The 20,246-nt window shown below is 47.7% G+C and overlaps 1 protein-coding gene across 1 annotated transcript in view; it reads left to right on the top strand.

The window, feature by feature from the left end:
* The window catches only part of LOC129157532 (uncharacterized), a 52,371-nt gene extending 32,961 nt beyond the window's left edge, over positions 1-19,410 (top strand). Inside the window, exon 5 of the mRNA XM_070542157.1 lies at positions 14,768-19,410. Coding sequence (XP_070398258.1) covers positions 14,768-16,251 — 1,484 coding nt within the window. The 3' untranslated portion in view covers positions 16,252-19,410. The remainder of the gene's footprint in view (positions 1-14,767) is intronic.
* Positions 19,411-20,246: the final 836 nt, after the last annotated feature.

Genomic DNA, 20,246 nt, shown 5'->3' with positions numbered 1-20,246 from the left:
GGAACTTGACTCCATAGTACAACCTGACCAAGGTTACACACACATATAGACAGGACAGATACAGGCAGACCATGACGGTGCTCCTTTTGTAGATGAATGAGGGAATACATGAGGAAAGTTCACGGGAGGGAGAAAAAAAGGCATTAACAGGGTTACACCAGCTGGGTGTAGCACTCTAATGCAAAAAAAAAACACCCGACATGTAAGCACGAACGTCACAGTTCACAACATGAGACCCCGTAGGTAGGAGGGAGGGGCTGGGATCCTGGTTTCCTCAGCGGGGGCTGCCTGTGTGGCGCTCAACCAGCTGAACCCGCAGGTGGGAGGGAGGTCATGGGGAAGCACAGAGAGCAGAGAGTTTCTTCAACGTAATGAACTCGCTAGAGACCACAATCTGAAGGCGGGGGGTGGGTGGATAGAGTTTCACAGCATTTGTCTGCATTCCTTCCATCGTGGGGGTTATTGCATGCAACTCCAAGGCTGCTTAGGCTGCTTATGGCGTCAGAAATTGCGGCTAACTGAGTTATTCACTTAGAGAAAACTGCAACAAATGCGTTCCTGTGTTCTACCCATTGACATATATACTGGACAATTCGTTTCCATAGGCTCCAATAACAAGTTTTTGGTCTAAAATGGGAGGTGGCCACCACCGCCATTTTGACCGTGTCACAGGTTCCGTCCAGCCCAGACTATTCCATAAAAGGGAAGAGAGGAGGAGCTGAGGGTGGGGCTGTAAGGCTGGGATCAACTGACGACACCCGGTAAAACTAGCTACAAGCTAACCCTGGCTAACCCAAAGCTAACGCGGAGGTGGGAGCCGAGCTAACGGATGTAGCCACCTTGCTTCAACCCGACCGGAGCTAACTGTGGAACACCCATCGACCTGAACCTCACACGAAGTTTAGATGGAGGTTTTCGGCGCTTTTTCGTGAAAAGTACCTTGATTAAAAAAGTATTAAATCAGTAAGTTTATAATTTATTTCCGTAATGAAAACATATTTTGCTTGTTCATGTTCCTGGTCTCAAGTCTCAAGTCAAGTGTTCGTGTTCCTGGTCTCAAGTCTCAAGTCAAGTGTTCGTGTTCCTGGTCTCAAGTCAAGTGTTCGTGTTCCTGGTCTCAACTCTCAAGTCAAGTGTTCGTGCATCAAGTAGTCCTGTGTTCGAGTCAGGAGTTCGAGTTTGTGTGTCCAAGTCCGAGTTTCCTGGTCCAAGCTCAAGAGACCCTCGTCAGCCAAGAGTTGTGCCGCCTAACCGAGAGGCCCCTGTTCTGCAGCCCCGGACTGAGTTGCGTGTTTCCAGTTTTCGAGTAACCTGTCTCCTGTGTTGTGTGGCTTTGTGGGCATCTGGTATCTGCCCCTTGGGGGGGGGGGGGGGGGGGGGGTACTGTCATGATTCGCCCCAGCCTTCCTGACTGTGTCGCTCCTTCCGTAATTAGCCTTATTGTTCTCACCTGCCCATCGTTAACCTGCCCATGTGTTCCCTTATTGTTCTATGGATTTATACCTCCCTCTTTGTTCCTGTCGTTGTCTGATCATTGCGTTGTCTTCGTTGTGTTCGTGCTTGTGCTGTTACCATTAAATCCATTGTTATTTTTTCATCCATGCCTGCTCTTCTGCCTCCTGAACCTTCCGCCACACATGGTCTGCCATCTCCACCCTCACCTCATGACACTCCTGGGATAGAACAGCAGCAGATATAGATATGATATTGAGCAGACATCGTGGCTCCTGGTTAATCTGTGGATTTAAAAGTACTGTTTGACCCAGCTTGACCCAGCTGGGTAGATGTGCCCTTTGCCACAAATTAGAGAACCTTAATCATGTTACAAGACCCCCTTTGTGGTAGGTGGTCGCAGAAAACCACCTGTCGTTGGCAACCCAAAGACGTGAAGGGACTCTATCTGAAGAAGCTGTTGCAGTCCATGCGAAGGCTGGAGAGAGGAAAGCGTTCCCTCTTTCAGTGAAGACAGGAGCACATCCTGAGAAGTTGGTTAAGTCAAAATTGCAGATCATTGTAAAGTAATTCTCGATAAGATGGCTATTTCAATAGCAGTTGATTATCTTAAGTAGTAATGCCAAAGCGTATGCAAAGGATAAAGCAGCCCGTGTTCCCACACAGAGCCGAGCAGGATGCAGACAGACGACCAGCCGTCAGTGGCAGGTCCCTGGATGGCCTCCAGGCGACCTTTCAGCGCAGGCACTCAGGACGTCTCGAACCACGACCGAAACAAAGCTCCATGCGACAGGAACACCAGGCGGGCAGGAACAGCGCAGAGGACCCTCGGATGGCGAAGTCCCCCATGGATGGAGGTCCCTCAGACAGCGAAGACCAATGGTGAAGCTCATGAATGAGAAGAGCAGAGCAGCAGTGAGGCAGACACACGAAGATTGTGTTTGATGCAAATCAAAGAAATAAATAATAAACCTGTCTTTGAGTACCTCTGTACTATGTGTGAGCATTATATGGATTTAACCTTTAAGTGAAGAAGTGGGTGCACTGCCTACGTGTGATGCATAAAGATGTGGTGCATAAAGCATGAAAGAAAACAAATAAAAGAAATCAAACCCTAACTGATATGGGAAAAATCACCTGCACTAATTAAAGGCTTTATAAGAATGAAGGGCAAATTGGCTTGTAGCCCTTTAAGGGAAATTAACCAAGTTAATCCCTAAAGTTCTCAAACTTAATTACCCTAATGAAAGCACTATAAAAAGATAGAAATGTAAGTGTCAACACTAAAATGTAAATCAGTGGAGTTAGTAGTCCCTAAATGTGAGGGTTAGTACCAAGATAATCTGGCTGAAGGCAGTTATCCTGATTAAACCTCCAAAGTTATCAAAACTATTAAAATTTATCCAATAAAGAATTGATTGAATTTGGATCGACCCATCAGGTAGTGGAGATGCCCACTTCTAACTGTTATGATCTGAAAACACATGATTATTGAAACCACAGCAGACCACAGCCAAAATTCACAAAGCCTGTGCGAGATGTTTAGACATGTCCATGCACACATATAACCATGACAGAACATGCGTGATCCGAAATCAGAGACCCCAGCGGGAGCGGACCGAAGTTCACCCCCCTTTTGGCACGGTTGGAGTTGGTGGTCAGCTATTTTGGTGGAAACAGTATCTAAATCGATAGGATTTTTGTGCGGTTTGAATTTGGTTTTGTGGACCCATAGATAAATGGGTGCTTTGTTACCCTTGGAGATCTTACTGAGAAACACGACCGGAGGGAGTTGTTTTGGGTACAGACCTGATCTTTCCTGCAAAAAGTTATCAACCATTTTACCAGAGGTGACTTTTGTGTGACCAGGATTTGGAGCTCTGAGGCCATGAGGAGTCATACTGCCCCCTGCTGGTTTCTCAAACTCATGCCATGTCTTTGAAACAGGAAAAGCAGAACAGACAGGATGCAGATTGTTACCACATGCACGCTCACTAATGAAAGGCACATAGCCACCAGGCTGATCTGGCAGCCTGGTGGCTATGTATATGTATGTATATGATGGCTATATCCATCGGCAGGTGATGGATGGACATCAAAAGATCTGGTGGTCCTGGAAGTGGGACCTCTGAAGAGGACCCAGATATGAAAGGTCGTGTTAGAGGAGGCTGCAAAGAAAACACAGCCATGTTTAGAATCAGACACAGACATGTAGCTAGCAAGAGGATCATAGTCTGTTCTGGAGAGTGAAGCCAAGGATGATTTATGCTAAAGACAGGAGCAGGTGCAGGCTCACGAGGATCTAGAGCAGATGTGCTCTTTGCAGGACCCCCAGTCGACACACACATTGCGATCAGAAAGACCAGAGTTAGCCAGTAAAGATACAGGGTGACGTGCGACCCCCCCCCCCCCCCCCCCCCCGATAGGTAAGTCACCCACCTGAGGTTCAGGGGTCATCAGCGCCAGCTGTAGTGTAGTAAGGTCAGTGGTGTTATCGGCCTTGACCCCCCTGTATGTAGGTGAAGTTCCCACAAACAGGTTCTGGGCTTTAAATGAAGTCTCTGTGCCACCCTTCACCCCCCTTGCGACAGGTGGAGTTTTGGGCGGAGCATCGCTGCAAGCACCGACTTCTCCTGGGTCAGGTGGGTCTCCCAACACCGAAAGAAGTGGTTGTACTGCAGCAACCACCAAGGCTTCATGGTCATCACTGATCTTAGAGGTACTGGTTTTCCCAGGTAGTTCCGTGCTGTCGTGGTCAACACCTGAAGGAGAAATGACATGAGAAAGAGCACTCAGCTCAGAAACTGAGTCAAACTCCTGTGGAGGATGTTGAAGGGCTTTTGGGTCAAAAGAGTTCAGGATCATCCTGCTGACAGCAGGATGCTGGACCTGAAGACTGACAAAGTCATTCGCAGAAAAGCCAAGTTGAACAGGCACAAACCCTTCAGGTGGTTTTAAGATGGGGTCAGGGGGCCACAACGGTTTCAGGGCCCATGATGTGTCCACCATCTCACCCTGAGAGGCAAGCTGGTCTGTGCAAGAGATGGAAGTCCTCTGGTGGAAGTCGAGTGTCAAAGCTGAGATTCTGCTCATCCATGTAACTGGTGAGGTGTTAACCTGTCCACATGGTGGAAAGAGAAAGATTATTGCAATCAGGATAACTTAACACAAGCTGTTGTTTTTCTTGGTCTACCACTGAGGCAGGACTTTCAGCTATGTTAAAGATATCAGCAGATTGTGACTGTGATGGAAGCTGAATCTGTGGTGGCACAAGTTCTGAACCAGATGGGGAACTTGGTGTTCCCACCTGCTCAGAGCTACCAACCGTGAGACAGTGGAGGTCCGGAGGCAGAGCCGCGGTCGAAGGCAGGTCCCCCTGTGACCAGAGCTCCCCCTTTTCCTCATCAATGAAAGCATTCATTCAGCTCAAAAAATCTATGCCAAGGGTGAAATCCATCCTTGCATGGTCGGAGATGTAAACTGGGTGTGTCAGAGTCATGGGGCCGAGTGTTATCTGGAGATCGAATCTAGAAGACAAGATTGAGTCATGAGAGGAAGTCCTGTTAATCACAGAACATGGTGTGATTTCTGGGGGCCTGACCCCCCGTCCACAAGAAATGCAAATGCAATCGAACATAGCTCGTGTTACCAGTGTAAAGTCTGAACTTGTGTCAAGAAGTGCGTCGCAGAATAGATTCTGGGTCAGCTTAACTGGCACCAGAGCTTTACCACCTGTCTTCTGGGGCAGCAGGTGTCCCAAGAACTTTATGGAAGGCTCTGCATTTGGGTGGACTTCAGGAACAGGTTGTTTCCTGATGGACAGACTTCTGTTTGCAGGTTTGGTGAACTGGTGAACTGACCTTCTTTGCTGAACACATCTTTTACTGTCATCAACCATAATCATAATTAATCATTAGTATACCCAAAGCATAAATTCATTTCATGTAATTAAAATACCATTATACTGAACCAAGTGATCATTTATGATGATTTTCATAAACAGTAATAAAATCAATGAGTTTCATTAATTATTATTATCTAATTATCATCATCATCTTGAACTTGAAGTGTCCTTCTCCTGGGATGGAACAGCAGCAGATATGGATATGATATTGAGCAGACATCGTGGCTCCTGGTTAATCTGTGGATTTAAAAGTACTGTTTGACCCAGCTGGGTAGATGTGCCCTTTGCCACAAATTAGAGAACCTTCATCACGTTACAATATATATAAACCCTTTCTATAGACAGACAGATTTAGGTCAATAGATATGGATGTTTTCCTGAATATTATTCATATACACACCAAAAACTATACATTGAAAGGCTATGAACCAAAGATAATATAAGCCAGAGGTGAAGGTTTATGCGTTTGACAAGAGATTTCATAAATGATCATCAGGCTGTTGTAAAATAAATTTTCACTTCCACTCATGATTCTCCTCTTCTGTCTCATGACTAGCAGCAGTTGGATGTTTATTACTACAAAATTGTTTGCAACATCACGCCCACTTTCAAATGAAGCACACTCGTCTTATGATTTTTTCTTGTGTTTGCTCACGATCTATATTCCGTTTGGATACCATCTCTCCACCTCTGTCTACCTGTCTGTCGGAGCATTTATCCACTGGCTGCTGCTGTCATTTACTGCAGAAATGCGCACGGTGTCAGATAACTCGTCTTTTTTCTCTGTCCTCTCCTCTGCCTGAGCTGATGCTGATGGTGCTGTACAAGCGGCGCACCTCATGGCAGTGCTGCACCTGTAGCGCAATCTGGTCCTTCATTGAGCACGTGCCAGACTGTGAATGACTGGTGTTTGCGGACAAACAGATAATTTTTTTGAATTCTCTGAGATTCTGACTAATGAATACCCTGAAAAATTTACCAGTATGCACTCTGCCCCAGACCAAAGCGCGGGTATGCTGAAAGGTCAAAATTAGGAATGGCAGTGGTCCTGGTACTGGCCCAAAGCACTGCTCTCTATCCCCAAAGGATATGAGTCTGATAATCGGATCATCAGCACTGCATCATCATGATCAGTTCCTGACAGCCACCGTTTCTCCCTCCCAAACCCTCCCCGTGCACCCAGCCACTGCACGATAATTCAACTGACCCAAAATCTCCACCTTAAACCAGATTGACCATGCATCTGTTGCCAGAGTTTTTTATTTTTTGAATAATTTTTAGTTTTTTCTGTTTCTTTTTTTTCTACTTCACTTTTTCTGGCTCATCTCAATCCATTTTGCCTCAGGGGCTAAAGGTTCAGTGGTGTGGTAGTGCGCTCTGAGGAGGGGGGTCTTTGCAGTGCTTTGTCAGAGGAAACGCTGGACAGTTTTTTCCTGGTGAGACTCTTTATAAAGTTTTCTCTATGGTGAGGCCCACCACATGTGCTCTGGACCCAATTCCCACTAAGTTTTTTAAGCAATTTATGGATCTTTTGGAGATTAAATTTGAATCGTTACGAATTGCTCAGTTTAGACGGGGGTCTTTCCTTCTGTCTTTAAAGGGGCAGTGGCGAGGCCCCTGTTGAAGAAAAGCAATTAAGATTTAAATGATTTTAACAGTTTTAGACCGGTATCTAGCTTACTCTTTTTAAGCACAATTTTAGAAAAGCTTGTTTTAGGGTGAACCACAGCATGGAGACGGCCCTTCTGAAGATTTTAAATAAAATTATGATGAACAGAGAGCGACAGTGCTGGTTCTACTGGATCTAAGTGCTGCTTTTGATACATTAGACCACACTATTCTTTTAACCTGTCTAAAAGAAATTGGCCACTCTGATACGGTTCACAGATGATTCTCATATTATCTCACAGACAGGACTTTTATGGTAAGTTTAGATACCTGTTCCTCTAAGGTTCATAGGATTACATGTGGTGTGCCTCAGGGTTCAGTTTTAAGCCCATTGCTTTTTAACCTTTATATGCTCCCTCTTGGTGGATATGCTCTCTCTTGGTGGTGTCATCAGGAGACATGGAGTCAACTTTCACAGTTATGCTAATGATACGCGGTTGTGCATCTCCGTGTCTCCTGATGACACACGGCCAATGGATGCACTTTTTAACTGCAATTTAGACATCAAATCCTGGATGGCAGAAAACTTTCTCTAGCTCAACCAGGTTCTGAGGCTCAGAGAGAGAACATTTTGCACGTTTCGCGGCCGTTTCCTAACACTTTGACATGCCGTGAAAAGAAAGGTTTGCTATTCACCTTCTACACCTCAGATTTCACCTACAACACCAGCAGCACTGTCACATCCAGAAGTTCTCAGATGACTTGGCTCTTAGTTGGTGGGGAATGACCTGAAGTACAGGTCAGTCATCGTAGACTTTATTGACTGATGTTTGCTTGAACACCAGTAAGTCAAAGGAGATGGTGATTGATTTCCAGAGAAACACTACTCCTCAGTCACCAGTAAACATCCAGGATGCAGACATTTAGGTGGTGAATACCTTTAAGTACCGGGTTGTTCACCTGAGCAGTAAACCAAACTGGTCCAACAACACAGATGCTCTGTATAAGAAGGGCCAAAATTGCCTCCACGTCCTGAGGCTGGGGTTCTTCAAAGTTAATTTCCAGCTGCCAACTACATTCAGTAGAGGAGATGTGTGAAAGGAGGATGATGGTGAAGATGACCTCCATCTTAAAAAAAAACCTCTCACCCACTGCATTCCGCTGCGGAGGCCTTGGACAGCTCTTTCTAGTGGCAGACTGAGACATCCAAGATCTAAAACAGAACTCAACCATAGGTCGTTCATCCCCACTGCAGTAAACGTGTATAATGGCTCTGTTACACAATGACATCAATGCAATATTCAGAATGTGTTCCATACTTGTGCACTGATATACATTAGTATGTCAGTGTCCTTTATGATGCATATTTCTGGAAACCCAAGTTTTTATTTTATTCGTTGATTTTAGTGGTTGAAGGTTACAATAATAGCTTCTTTTTCTGCTTCTTTTTCTCTAAGTGTATGTTCTGTTGTAAGGAGTGATTTTCCCCACTGTGGGAATAATAGTATATTCTATCCAAGTGGCTCTGACTGTGCTGCGGGTGGAGAAAAGGCTTTGAAAATCTTTGTTAAATAATATCTGTTTGTTATCCAATTCCATTATTTGGTTCTTTTCTGAACACAGATTTTTTTTCAGAAATCTCAGAGATTTGGACTAATAAATACCAGGAAAATTTACAGGTATGCATTGTACCCTAGAAAAAATGTCCCAGTATGATGAAAGGTCAAAAATAGAAGTGGTGTCAGGTGATGATGATCAGATTATCAAATTCTGGCAGCCATTGTTTCTTTACTCACTCAAACCCACCCTGCATACACATCATTGCACAATGTGCACTTCGTGTTAACTCAATTGGCCCTAAAACACCACCTTAAACTGTGTCAGAACCCAAGCCCCCAGACCGGCCTCTCCCAGCTAACCGGCCTCCATCTTGGACCACATTTCCCAGCATGCTCCTCGCGGGAACTCCCGGCATTCTCCCAGTCACACCCAAGCCTATATATGGAAGACGCCGCACCGGCTCTTCACTCACTCATCGTTTCATTGAAACCCCTGATCAGAGTTCTCTACCGAATAATCCAGACATCAAACATCCTTACCAAGTTCAACTCCCGTACCCAGTCGACCATCGTGACAGGATGACTGAGTCCGTAGATCCAGCGGAGTTCGAGCGCATGAAAAGAAAGACGGAGCAAATGGAAAATGAACTCATTCAGCTCCACGCCCTGATCGATCGGCTCCACACCAAACAAAACTCCCAGACCGATCTCATCCTACAATTATCCACAGCCCTCCATGCTCTCCAGCAGCAAGCCCTCGCTCCACCAACAGAGGGGCTGCACTTTAGTTTCCCAGAGAGGTGGAACGGAGAGACAGGGAGCCCAGACGGTCTGCTCGCCACCCTCGACATGCAGTTTGAGTGCCAGCCAGGGCGCTTCCCCACTGCGCGCTCTTGGGTGGCGCATCTCACCTCCCTGCTCTCTGGACGCGCGGCTGAGTGGGCCGCTGTGCTTTACAATTCCAAATCACCGGCTTGCAATGACTATGCTGCTTTTGTGTCCGCCCTCAGAAAGACTTTTGTTCCACCCAGCAGCGAAGTAGGAGCAGAAACACAACTCCTAAAGCTCCGCCAGCGGGAGCGCACGGTGTGCGCTTATGCGTCGGAGTTCCGCACCATCTCCGCCAAGCTGCGGTGGGATGACTCTGCCCTCCGAGCCGTCTTCTTGGAGGGACTGGCGACCTACATCCGTGATGAGATGGCGGGAAAGGAACTGCCCCAGACCCTGGATGAAGTGGTCAATTTGGCGCTGCGCATGGATCAGCGGGTTCTGGTTCGGCCCATGCCCTTCACTCGCCCATCCAGGGCGCCTGGCCCTCTTCCTCGTTCCCCCACGCCTGCTCCCGGACCCGCTTCTACTGATGAGCCCATGCAATCAGGCCACCTTCCTCCAGAGGAGAGACAGCGACGGTGGCGCGAGGGTCTCTGTGCCTATTGTGGCTCCTCCCACCACAGACGCCTGAACTGTCCATTACGTTTGGGAAACGAAGGAACCCAATGAGTATCGGGGTCGCTCAGCCTGGGTCACCTTCAGCCCCCGCCTCTTCAAATCGACTCCTTCTTCATGTTACCCTCCTTCATGGTGAGACCTCACTTCAGATGCACACGCTGTTGGACTCGGGGGCCGCTGACAATTTTATGGACATGGATCTGGCTAAGCGCCTACGGATCCCCATGGCCCCCTTGGAGAGAGTTGTGCCTGTGACCTCGGTGGACGGTAGGCCCCTCCAACCCTATCCGATCCAAAACCGAACCCAGCCACTCCAGATGATTGTCCAAGGCCACCGAGAGACCCTCCAGTTCCTGATCATATGTGCTCCCTCCTCTCCTCTAATCCTGGGATTTCCCTGGCTCCGTCTCCATGACCCCCGGATTTCCTGGTCCCAGGGCCGCATTTTGGAATGGGGGACCCAGTGCCAGGCCCACCTCTCTCCTCCTACATCCATGCCAGACCGCCCGGACGGTGACACTGGCCAAACACTGCCCAATCTGCCACTGCCCTACCGGGACCTGGCTGCGGTGTTCGACAAGCGGCGCGCCACCACACTGCCGCCTCACCGCCCGTACGACATGGAAATCAAGCTGCAACCAGGAACCAGTCCACCCCGGGGGCGCCTTTTTTCTCTCTCTCCCGCTGAGTCCAGAGCCATGGAGGAATATATTGACCAGGCCCTCCAGCAGGGTTTCATTCTACCTTCCTCCTCCCCGGGTGCCACAGGCTTCTTCTTTGTCAGGAAAAAGGAGGGTGATCTCCGCCCCTGTATCGATTACCGAGGTCTGAACAAAATCACAGTCAAAGACCGTCATCCTCTGCCGCTCCTCACATCTGCCCTGGACGCCATCTCCCAGGCGCGGATCTTCACCAAGCTGGACCTCCGGAGCGCCTACAATCTGGTCCGTATTAAAGCTGGAGATGAGTGGAAGACCGCTTTCATCACACCCACCGGTCACTGGGAGTACCAGGTCATGCCCTTCGGGCTGTGCAATAGCCCCGCCGTTTTTCAACGCCTCATAAACAATGTCCTCCGCGACATGTTGGGACGGTGGGTGTTTGCCTACCTGGATGACATCCTGATCTACTCCAAGTCCGAGGCCGAACACCTCCACCATGTTCACGCTGTTCTAACCCGGCTCCTGGACAATAACCTGTTCTGTAAGCCCGAGAAGTGCTCCTTCCACCAGCGGTCCGTATCATTCCTGGGCTACATGATTTCGGATAAAGGACTAACCATGGACCCTCAGAAAGTCCAGGCGGTGAGAGACTGGCCCCTCCCGACAAGCCTGAAACAACTGCAGAGTTTTCTGGGTTTCTGCAACTTTTACCGCCGTTTTATTAAGGACTTTAGCCCCATTGTGGCACCTCTCACTTCTCTCACCCGACCAAGCCCTCCCAGCCAACCATTCCGGCTGACCCCAGACGCCGTTCGGGCCTTCCAACACCTAGTCGCCCGTTTCACGTCGGCTCCTATCCTCCGCCATCCGGATCATGCAGTCCCCTTTGTGGTCGAGGTCGACGCCTCGGATGTTGGCGCCGGTGCCATCTTGTCCCAAGCCTGGCCCGACGACAGGCTTCATCCCTGCGCCTACTTCTCCAGGAAGTTTTCCACCACCCAGCAGAAGTACGGCGTAGGGGATCGCAAGCTGCTGGCCATATAGTGGGCATTGGAGGAATGGAGGCAGTGGCTTCTGGGCACCACTCAGCCGTTCACCATCTGGACGGACCACCAAAACCTGACCCACATCAGATCAGCCAAGCAGCTCAATCCTCGCCAGGCCCGCTGGGCCCTCTTCTTTGAGCCCTATGAATTCCATCTCGCCTACCGCCCAGGGACAAAGATCCAGAAGGCGGACGCCCTTTCCCGCCAGTTCACACATCCAACGCCCACGTCCGAGCCGGCACCTATCCTCCCCGAGCACCGTTTCTTGGCCCACCTGAGGTGGCCACTGGAGGAGGCTATCCAAAACGCCCTCCGAGACGATCCCGCGCCTCCAGAGACCCCCGCGGGTCGGCTCTACGTCCCCACGGCCTGTCGCAGTGAGGCATTGTCCTGGGCCCACTCATCACGCCTGTCTGGCCACGCGGGCTTCTCACGGACTCAGGTTCCTCAAACGAGCTCTCTGGTGGCCACGTATGGAGAGAGATGTAAAGGACTATACGAGTGCCTGTGACGTCTGCGCCCGCTCCAAGACATCCAACCAGGCCTCAGTTGGTACCCTCAGACCTCTTCCGATACCCAGCCGCCCCTGGTCCCATGTGGGGTTGGACATCGTCACAGGGCTCCCACCAGTCAACGACCTTAATACCATCATGACGGTCACTGACCGGTTTTCTAAGGCTGTTCACTTCATCGCCCTTCCGGGCCTCCCCTCGGCCCGACGCACAGCTGAGTTGTTCCTGGAGAATGTGGTGCGTCTCCATGGATTTCCTGTCGACGTGGTCTCGGATCGTGGTCCCCAGTTCACAGCCCGGTTCTGGAGGGCTTTTTGTCATCTGTTGGGAGCATCAGTCAGCCTATCTTTGGGCTATCACCCGCAGACCAACGGCCAAACGGAGCGGGCAAACCAACAACTGGGTCGGTACCTCCGCTGCTTTGTCTCGGCCCAACCCTCGCAGTGGCCTAAGTACCTCCTCTGGGCTGAGTTATCCCTCAATCTCCACACCTCCTCGGCCACTCTGATGTCCCCGTTCGAAGTCTGCTATGGCTACCAGCCCCCGGTCTTTGCCCACTAGGAACCCGAAGTTGCGGTGCCGGCCGCTCAATCCCTGGTGAGGCGCTGCAGGAACGCCTGGATAAAGGCGCGGGCCTCCATAACCCGAGCTAACGCCCGTTACTCTCACCAACACCTCCGCCGACACCGTCCTGGTCCCTCATATGCTCCAGGGGATAAGGTCTTGGTGTCCACGGCAGACCTCCGTGTCCGTGCCGGGTCCAGGAAGCTCGCTCCCCGGTTCCTTGGGCATTACCCCGTGCAAAGGGTCATCAACCCGGTCACGTACCGGCTGCGGCTGCCTGCGAGTCTCCGCATCCATCCCACCTTCCATATCTCCCGGCTCAAGCCCTACGTGGAATCCTGCCTCCTTCCGCCTCCGGCGCCTCCGCCTGCCCGCTTCCTCGACGGTGAGCCCATCTACACCATCCGGCGCATCCTGGACGCTCGCCGCAGGGGACGGGGCTGGCAGTAGCTGGTCGATTGGGCGGACTACGGCCCTGAGGAACGCTCCTGGGAGCCGGCCCGCTCCATCTTGGACCCTGCCCTTGTCTCTGACTTCTGGGACCGCCGAGGTCGCCCTGGGACTTCTGGAGCCGTCCCTGGACCGGGGGGTCCTGTCAGATCCCAAGCCCCCAGACCGGCCTCTCCCAGCTAACCGGCCTCCATCTTGGACCACATTTCCCAGCATGCTCCTCGCGGGAACTCCCGGCATTCTCCCAGTCACACCCAAGCCTATATATGGAAGACGCCGCACCGGCTCTTCACTCAGTCATCGTTTCATTGAAACCCCTGATCAGAGTTCTCTACCGAATAATCCAGACATCAAACATCCTTACCAAGTTCAACTCCCGTACCCAGTCGACCATCGTGACAAACTGGTTCTTCCAAAATGGTCACTTATGGTGCTTTCTCATCTGGGCCAGCATGGACCAGACTGGGTAGCTTTTAAAGTGCCCATATCTAGGTAGTCTTGTAATTTTCTACACTAAACCAGTCGGTTTTTCGGCCCACATACCAAGGAGGTCTGCTTTGGGCTGAACAGGTCCAACACACCCATTACCAACTTATTGGCCGGTTCAAAAACACGCCTACCGTTAGAGGGAGCCTTTGATTGGCGGATTGAACCAAGCAGCGAGACCTTCTTGCATGCACAATTCATTATCATGGATACTGTTTAGTATCGCCTCTGACTGAAGCGGCGTCGCTCCTCACTGCTGTGAGGATTACACACACACAGAAACACACAAAGAGATTTAAGCTGCACAGCCATTGTTTAAGGGAGTCACCGCTGACTTTCTCTGTGATTTATTTGGCCCAGCCCACTAGCTAGGAGTTTTCCCCATTCATGAGAAGTGTGTGTGAACAAAACCTACTGGTGCAGGACCCGGACAAATGCCACACAGTCCGATCCGTGCTTGCCCAGATGTGAAAGCGCTAATACAGGTCCGATTAGTCAAATGACGGGTTGTTCATTTAGACTGACGGCAATGTCTGAGTGGGCCAGGGTAATGGCAGGCCATTTCCCAGTTCTCTCAATTACCAGTCTGGTTAAGTAACTACTGTTGCTGTATTCCCAACTCTAACCTCAACTAAAAGTTAATTCACACCATACCTCTAAAACCAAATTAGGTTTTTATTCACTGTGATAACCTAGCAAATGTCCTCACACTTTTAATATGTCCCCATGTTAGAGGTGAAAAATGTGTCCTCACAGCGGATGTAAGACACATGCACACGCGCGTACGCGCACACACATACACACACACACACACACACACACACACACACACACACACACACACACACACACACACACACACAATATCACCAGGCTATAAGGGCAAACTTTCTAATCAGTATGCAGCTCATCGAATTTTCATGTCCTGGTCCAGTGTGCTGGGGAAAAAGTCTTTTTATAATAGGTGTTATTATGCATTTTTTACTTGGCTGTTTGTCAGGGCTCCTGTTATGTGTTTGAAAACACATTTACAGCTGTCGGTAATTTACATCATGCACTTCTGTGTTTCCTACAGCTTTTCAACAGGTGGTGCTGGTTAAAGAAGAAGCTCTAGAAGAACATAGCACTGGTGTCAACCAGCAGGACTTAGATTTTCTCCACATAAAGGAGGAACAGGAGAAACTCTGGCCCAGTATGGAAGGGGCACATCTCCATTTGAAGGAGGAGACTGATGCTGCCAGGTTTCCATTCACTCTGTCTTCTATAAAGAGTGAGGTTGATGAAGAGAAGCCTCTGTTCTCACAGCTTCATCAGAAGCAAATAGAAGACAGAGATGTTTCAAACAGCAGCTCAGCTGACCAGACGATAGCAGAAACTGGTGGACTAGAAACTAGCCGGAACCCAGATCGGAACCCTCATGAACTGACTCCTGATTCTTCAGAGACTGATGTTGGAGATGATGATGATGATGATGATGCAACTCTAAACTCTGAGCTGTCAGACTCTGGGTCTGAAACTGGAGACCGAGACAATGACTGGAATGAGAACAGGTGTTCTGAGTCAGATTTTAGGACTGTCAACAAATCCTTTAGTCATAGGACACTTTTAAACAGTCACATGAGAGTCCATACAGGACAGAAGACTTTTGCTTGTGAGCTCTGTAGCAACAGATTTAGCCGAAAGACAACTTTAAATAATCACATGAGAGTCCACACAGGACAGAAGCCTTTTGCTTGTGAGCTCTGTGGAAAAAGATATAGCCAAAAGACAAATTTAAACAGACACATGAGAGTCCACAAAGGACAGAAGCCTTTTGCTTGTGAGCTCTGTGGAAAAAGATATGGCCAAAAGACACATTTAAACAGACACATGAGAGTCCACACAGGACAGAAGCCTTTTGCTTGTGAGCTCTGTGGAAAAAAATATAGCCTAAAGACAACTTTAAACACACACATGAGAGTCCACACAGGAGAGAAGCCTTTTGCCTGTGAGCTCTGTGGAAAGAAATTTAGGTTAAAGTCATCTTTAAACAGACACATGAGAGTACACTCCGGACAGAAGCCTTTTGCCTGTGAGCTCTGTGTAAAAAGATTTAGCCAAAAGACACACTTAATCACACACATGAGAGTCCACACAGGAGAGAAGCCCTTTGCTTGTGAGCTCTGTGGGAATAGATTTAGTGAAAAGGGAAGTTTAAACAAACACATGAGTGTCCACACAGGACAGAAGCATTTTGCTTGTGAGCTCTGTGGAAGGAAATTTTGCAGAAAGTCAAATTTAAACAGACACATGAGAGTCCACACAGGACAGAAGCCTTTCGCCTGTGAGCTCTGTGGAAAAAGATTTAGCCATCAGACAACTTTAAATAATCACATGAGAGTCCGCTCAGGACAGAAGCCTTTCGCCTGTGAGCTCTGTGGAAAAAGATTTAGCGAAAAGATAAATTTAAACCATCACATGAGAGTCCACACAGGAGAGAAGCCTTTTGCCTGTGAGCTCTGTGGAAAAAGATTTAGCAAAAAGGCAAATTTAAACAGACACATGGAGGTCCACAAATGACAGAAGCCTTTTGCGTGTGAGCTCTATGGACGAAGATTTAGCCAACAGAAAACTTTAAACAATCATCTAAGCATCTACTAGGGCTGAGCGATCTATTGTAGGGGTTTTCAAACTTTTTTGGTCCGTGAGCTACTTTTACACAATGAAAGTACCACAGAGTTACTGCCATATGATTTATTTACATTGATACTTTCCATGTGTGAGTGTGCTTATGTTAAAAATGCTATACTTACTATATTAACATGCATTGTACTCACAAGTTGATTTCTCCGTATTTCAGTACATACATTGTTTTTGTATAAGTAAACTAGTGACATTCTGAAAACCAAATTAAACAAATTATATTTAGTTTTTAAACTAATCAAATACTTCCAGATAATGAATAACAAATCTACTTCATGTGAACGATTTGGTAATTTTTTTAGAGGTTGGTAACATAAGTTTTTGAGCACACAGAAACGGCTAACATGTAAAGCTGAATATATTTTATATTAAATACAAGCTAAATGTGATGAAAACACAAAAGTCTAAATATTTTGAATTGAAATAAAAAATGTAAAATCAGGAATAAGATTTGTTCCTGCTCTCCTGATTTAATGAATAATTTTTATGGGTTTTTTTTTTTTTTGTCGTGAAAGTTAAGTTTTGCTGTGTTTATTGCTGGCAATATGTAGGTTGGAGATTTATCCTTTTTTTCTGCATCTTGTAGGGTTTTTTTTTCTCCACAGGTCTGAAAACTAATTAAACTAATGAAAAACTAAACTTTTTCATGATGCCTTCCATTAACCTATCCTTGCATCTGCGGTCTACTAGGTCTTTATCTGTACTGTGATAAATTTATTAGGCCCGAGCAGCGAAAGCGCTGCGTTTTTGCTCTGATTATTCTTTCTTTATTTATTATTCCGTGCGCGAAATGAATGGCTTTTTGGGGACCTTAACATACCCCAAAACTCACAATATTTTGCAAACTTGTCAGGCCTGGTGAAAAATTTGATATTTTAAAGGTCCCAAAAAAATCGCAAAGAAATTGGCTGAACAGCGCCCCCTACAAAGTGAAAAATACCCCTCTCCATAAAGCTTAGTTTATCGTACAGTTATGAAATTTGGTACACTTGTAGTGCTCAACAGTCCGCACAGAAAAGTCTCTTGCAACCATGGTCAATATCAAACAGGAAGTCGGCCATTTTGGATTGAAATGGCAATTTTTAGCCATTTTGGCAGTTTTTAGGGTACATTTCTGATTGGATTGCTCTATCATTTTTCGCACGATCGTCTCAAAAGTGGTGTAAAATTGCTCAGAAGGGATGGGCGAACAAAATGAGACAAGGATTCCGAGTTTTTGTATATGCTGAAGGGGCGGGGCCAGGCCTCGAAGTTTGAATACTCGACAAATTTTTTTTAATTGTTATAACTTCATAACTGAATGGAATAGAGATACAACAATTTCTGTGGTCGTTCGTCATCCACTCACAAAGTAAATTGAATGGTCGGATGATGACATCACACAAGCCCCGCCCCCTCAGGATCAAAAAGGTCAAGTTTTACTGTGAAAGGTCCCAAATGGCCCCATTTCACTTAATCACCAAGAATTTGTATCTGTTAACTCAAGACAAGTGAGGGTTCCTTGGCGTCACTTTCTGGGAGTTTTCGGCAGAGGGCGGGGCTGTGGCGGCGCGGCAAAGTCAGGCGTACCGCCGTGGCCTTACGTTTGCCTCCCATTTTGTCATTTCTAAAGATATGGTCACGAAACTTCTTGTGAGTGATCCTAGTCTGGCCCCCCAAAAGATCTGATGTGAACATCCGGTGGGCGTGGCCTATTTTCTGAAATAGCGCCCCCTAGGGCCATTAAAACTGTCAGCCCCAAGCAATGCTTTGACTGAGGATTACGAAATTTGGTACACTAATGTGGTGTCTCAGGACCTACAAAAAAGTCTCTTGGACCCAAGTGAAAAGTCGCACAGGAAGTTGGCCATTTTGGTCCAAGTACGCGATTTAGTTGTTTTCGCACACGTTGTTTGGAGAGTGGTGCTCCGTCGCCCTTTTCACCAATCTCCTTCAACCTTCTGCCATCTGCTCTTAAGACATAGATGAAAAAATTCAACTGTCGGATTTTTCAAAAGTTGAAATGTGTGGGCGTGGCTAAGCCTCAAACTTTGACCTGTTGCCGCGCCACTCTTTTTTTCACAGCTCCCTACTGGACTCCTTTTACCCAATCAGCAGGAATCTCTGGCAAATAGCAGTAGACAACTTGAGGTCACTTGGTATTCAGTACTGGCAGGTTTCCAAAAAAGGCGGGGCTTTGGGAGCACGGCGAAAATCGCCATCACGCCATGGAAATACGTTTGCCTCTCATTTCTTCAGTTACCGTGATATCGTTACAAAACTTCTGGTGAGTGATCCTAGTCTGACCCCAAAGAGACATAGACAGCTAAAATTTGTGGGCGTGGCCTAATTTCTGAAACAGCGCCCCCTAGGACCATTTAAACTATCAGCCCCAAGCCATGCTTTGACTGAGGATTACGAAATTTGGTACACTAATGTGGTGTCTCAGGACCTACAAAAAAGTCTCTGGAGCCAAGCACAAAATTGCACAGGAAGTCGGCCATTTTGGTCCAAGTACGCGATTTAGTGGTTTTCGCACACGTTGTTTGGAGAGTGATGCTCCGTCGCCCTTTTCACCAATCGCCTTCAAACTTCTGCTATATACTCTTAAGACATAGGGGAAAAATTTCAACCGTCGGATTTTTCAAAAGTTGAAAGGTGTGGGCGTGGCTAAGCCTCAAACTTTGACATTTCGCCACGCCACTCTTATTTTCACAGCTCCCTATTGGGTTCCTTTTACCCAATCACCAAGAATCTCAGGCAAATAGCAGTAGACCACTTGAGATCACTTGGTATCCAGTACTGGTAGGTTTCGAAAAAAGGTGGGGCTTTGGGAGCATGGCAAAAATCGCCATCACGCCATGGAAATACGTTTGCCTCTCATTTCTTCAGTTATCGTGATATTGCTACTAAACTTCTGGTGAGTGATCCTAGTCTGACCCCCAAGAGAAATAGACAGCTGACATTTGTGGGCGTGGCCTATTTTCTTAAATAGCGCCCCCTAGAGCCATTAAAACTGTCAGCCCCAAGCCATGCTTTGACTGAGGATTACGAAATTTGGTACACTAATGTGGTGTCTCAGGACCTACAAAAAAGTCTCTTGGAGACAAGCGCAAAGTCGCACAGGAAGTCGGCCATTTTGGTCCAAGTGCGCGATTTAGTGGTTTTCGCACACGTTGTTTGGAGAGTGATGCTCCATCGCCCTTTTCACCAATCGCCTTCAAGCTTCTGCTATATACTCTTAAGACATAGAGGAAAAAATTCAACCGTCGGATTTTTCAAAAGTTGAAAGGTGTGGGCGTGGCTAAGCCTCAAACTTTGACCTTTCGCCATTACATTTCTTGACTTAATAACTCCCATGTGCATGATCACATCTATATCAAACTTTGTCTGTGTGATCACTGACCACATCTGAAGACAATGACAATGTGGACAGCTGACATCACCTAAGTCCAGCCCACTGACTACAGGAAGTCTATTGTTTTATGGTGAAATGCCCATATTTGTCATGATCTGAAAGCTTTCCAGCTCCCCCTAGATAAGTTTAACCTACAATAACTTCCAAAAACGTGGTCAGAAAAGCATTACAGTTCGCCTGTGTCATCACACCACCAGAGTCGTAAAGATAGAGTATGCCCTAGTGGTGAGACGTGTAATATAATGGTGTGCTCAAAGGGGATGCTGAGTCATGGTGACGTACGGACGAGGTGATCGTTTGCGGTGTCTGGCGTCAGGGTGGTCGACGTTTCTGTTCCGCGGACGTGCCCTGGCGCCCCGGGCTGCCGGCCAGGCCGGAGCGGCGCGGAGCTGCGAGGGCCGAACGATGCTGCTTGCAGCTTTAATTCTATATGTATTTTATATGTATACCTATTCTATGCTGTTTTATCTTTGTT

Source organism: Nothobranchius furzeri, chromosome 2 (genome assembly GCF_043380555.1).
Source record: "Nothobranchius furzeri strain GRZ-AD chromosome 2, NfurGRZ-RIMD1, whole genome shotgun sequence".
NCBI lineage: Eukaryota > Metazoa > Chordata > Actinopteri > Cyprinodontiformes > Nothobranchiidae > Nothobranchius > Nothobranchius furzeri.
This window is presented reverse-complemented; position numbering and strand designations above follow the sequence as displayed.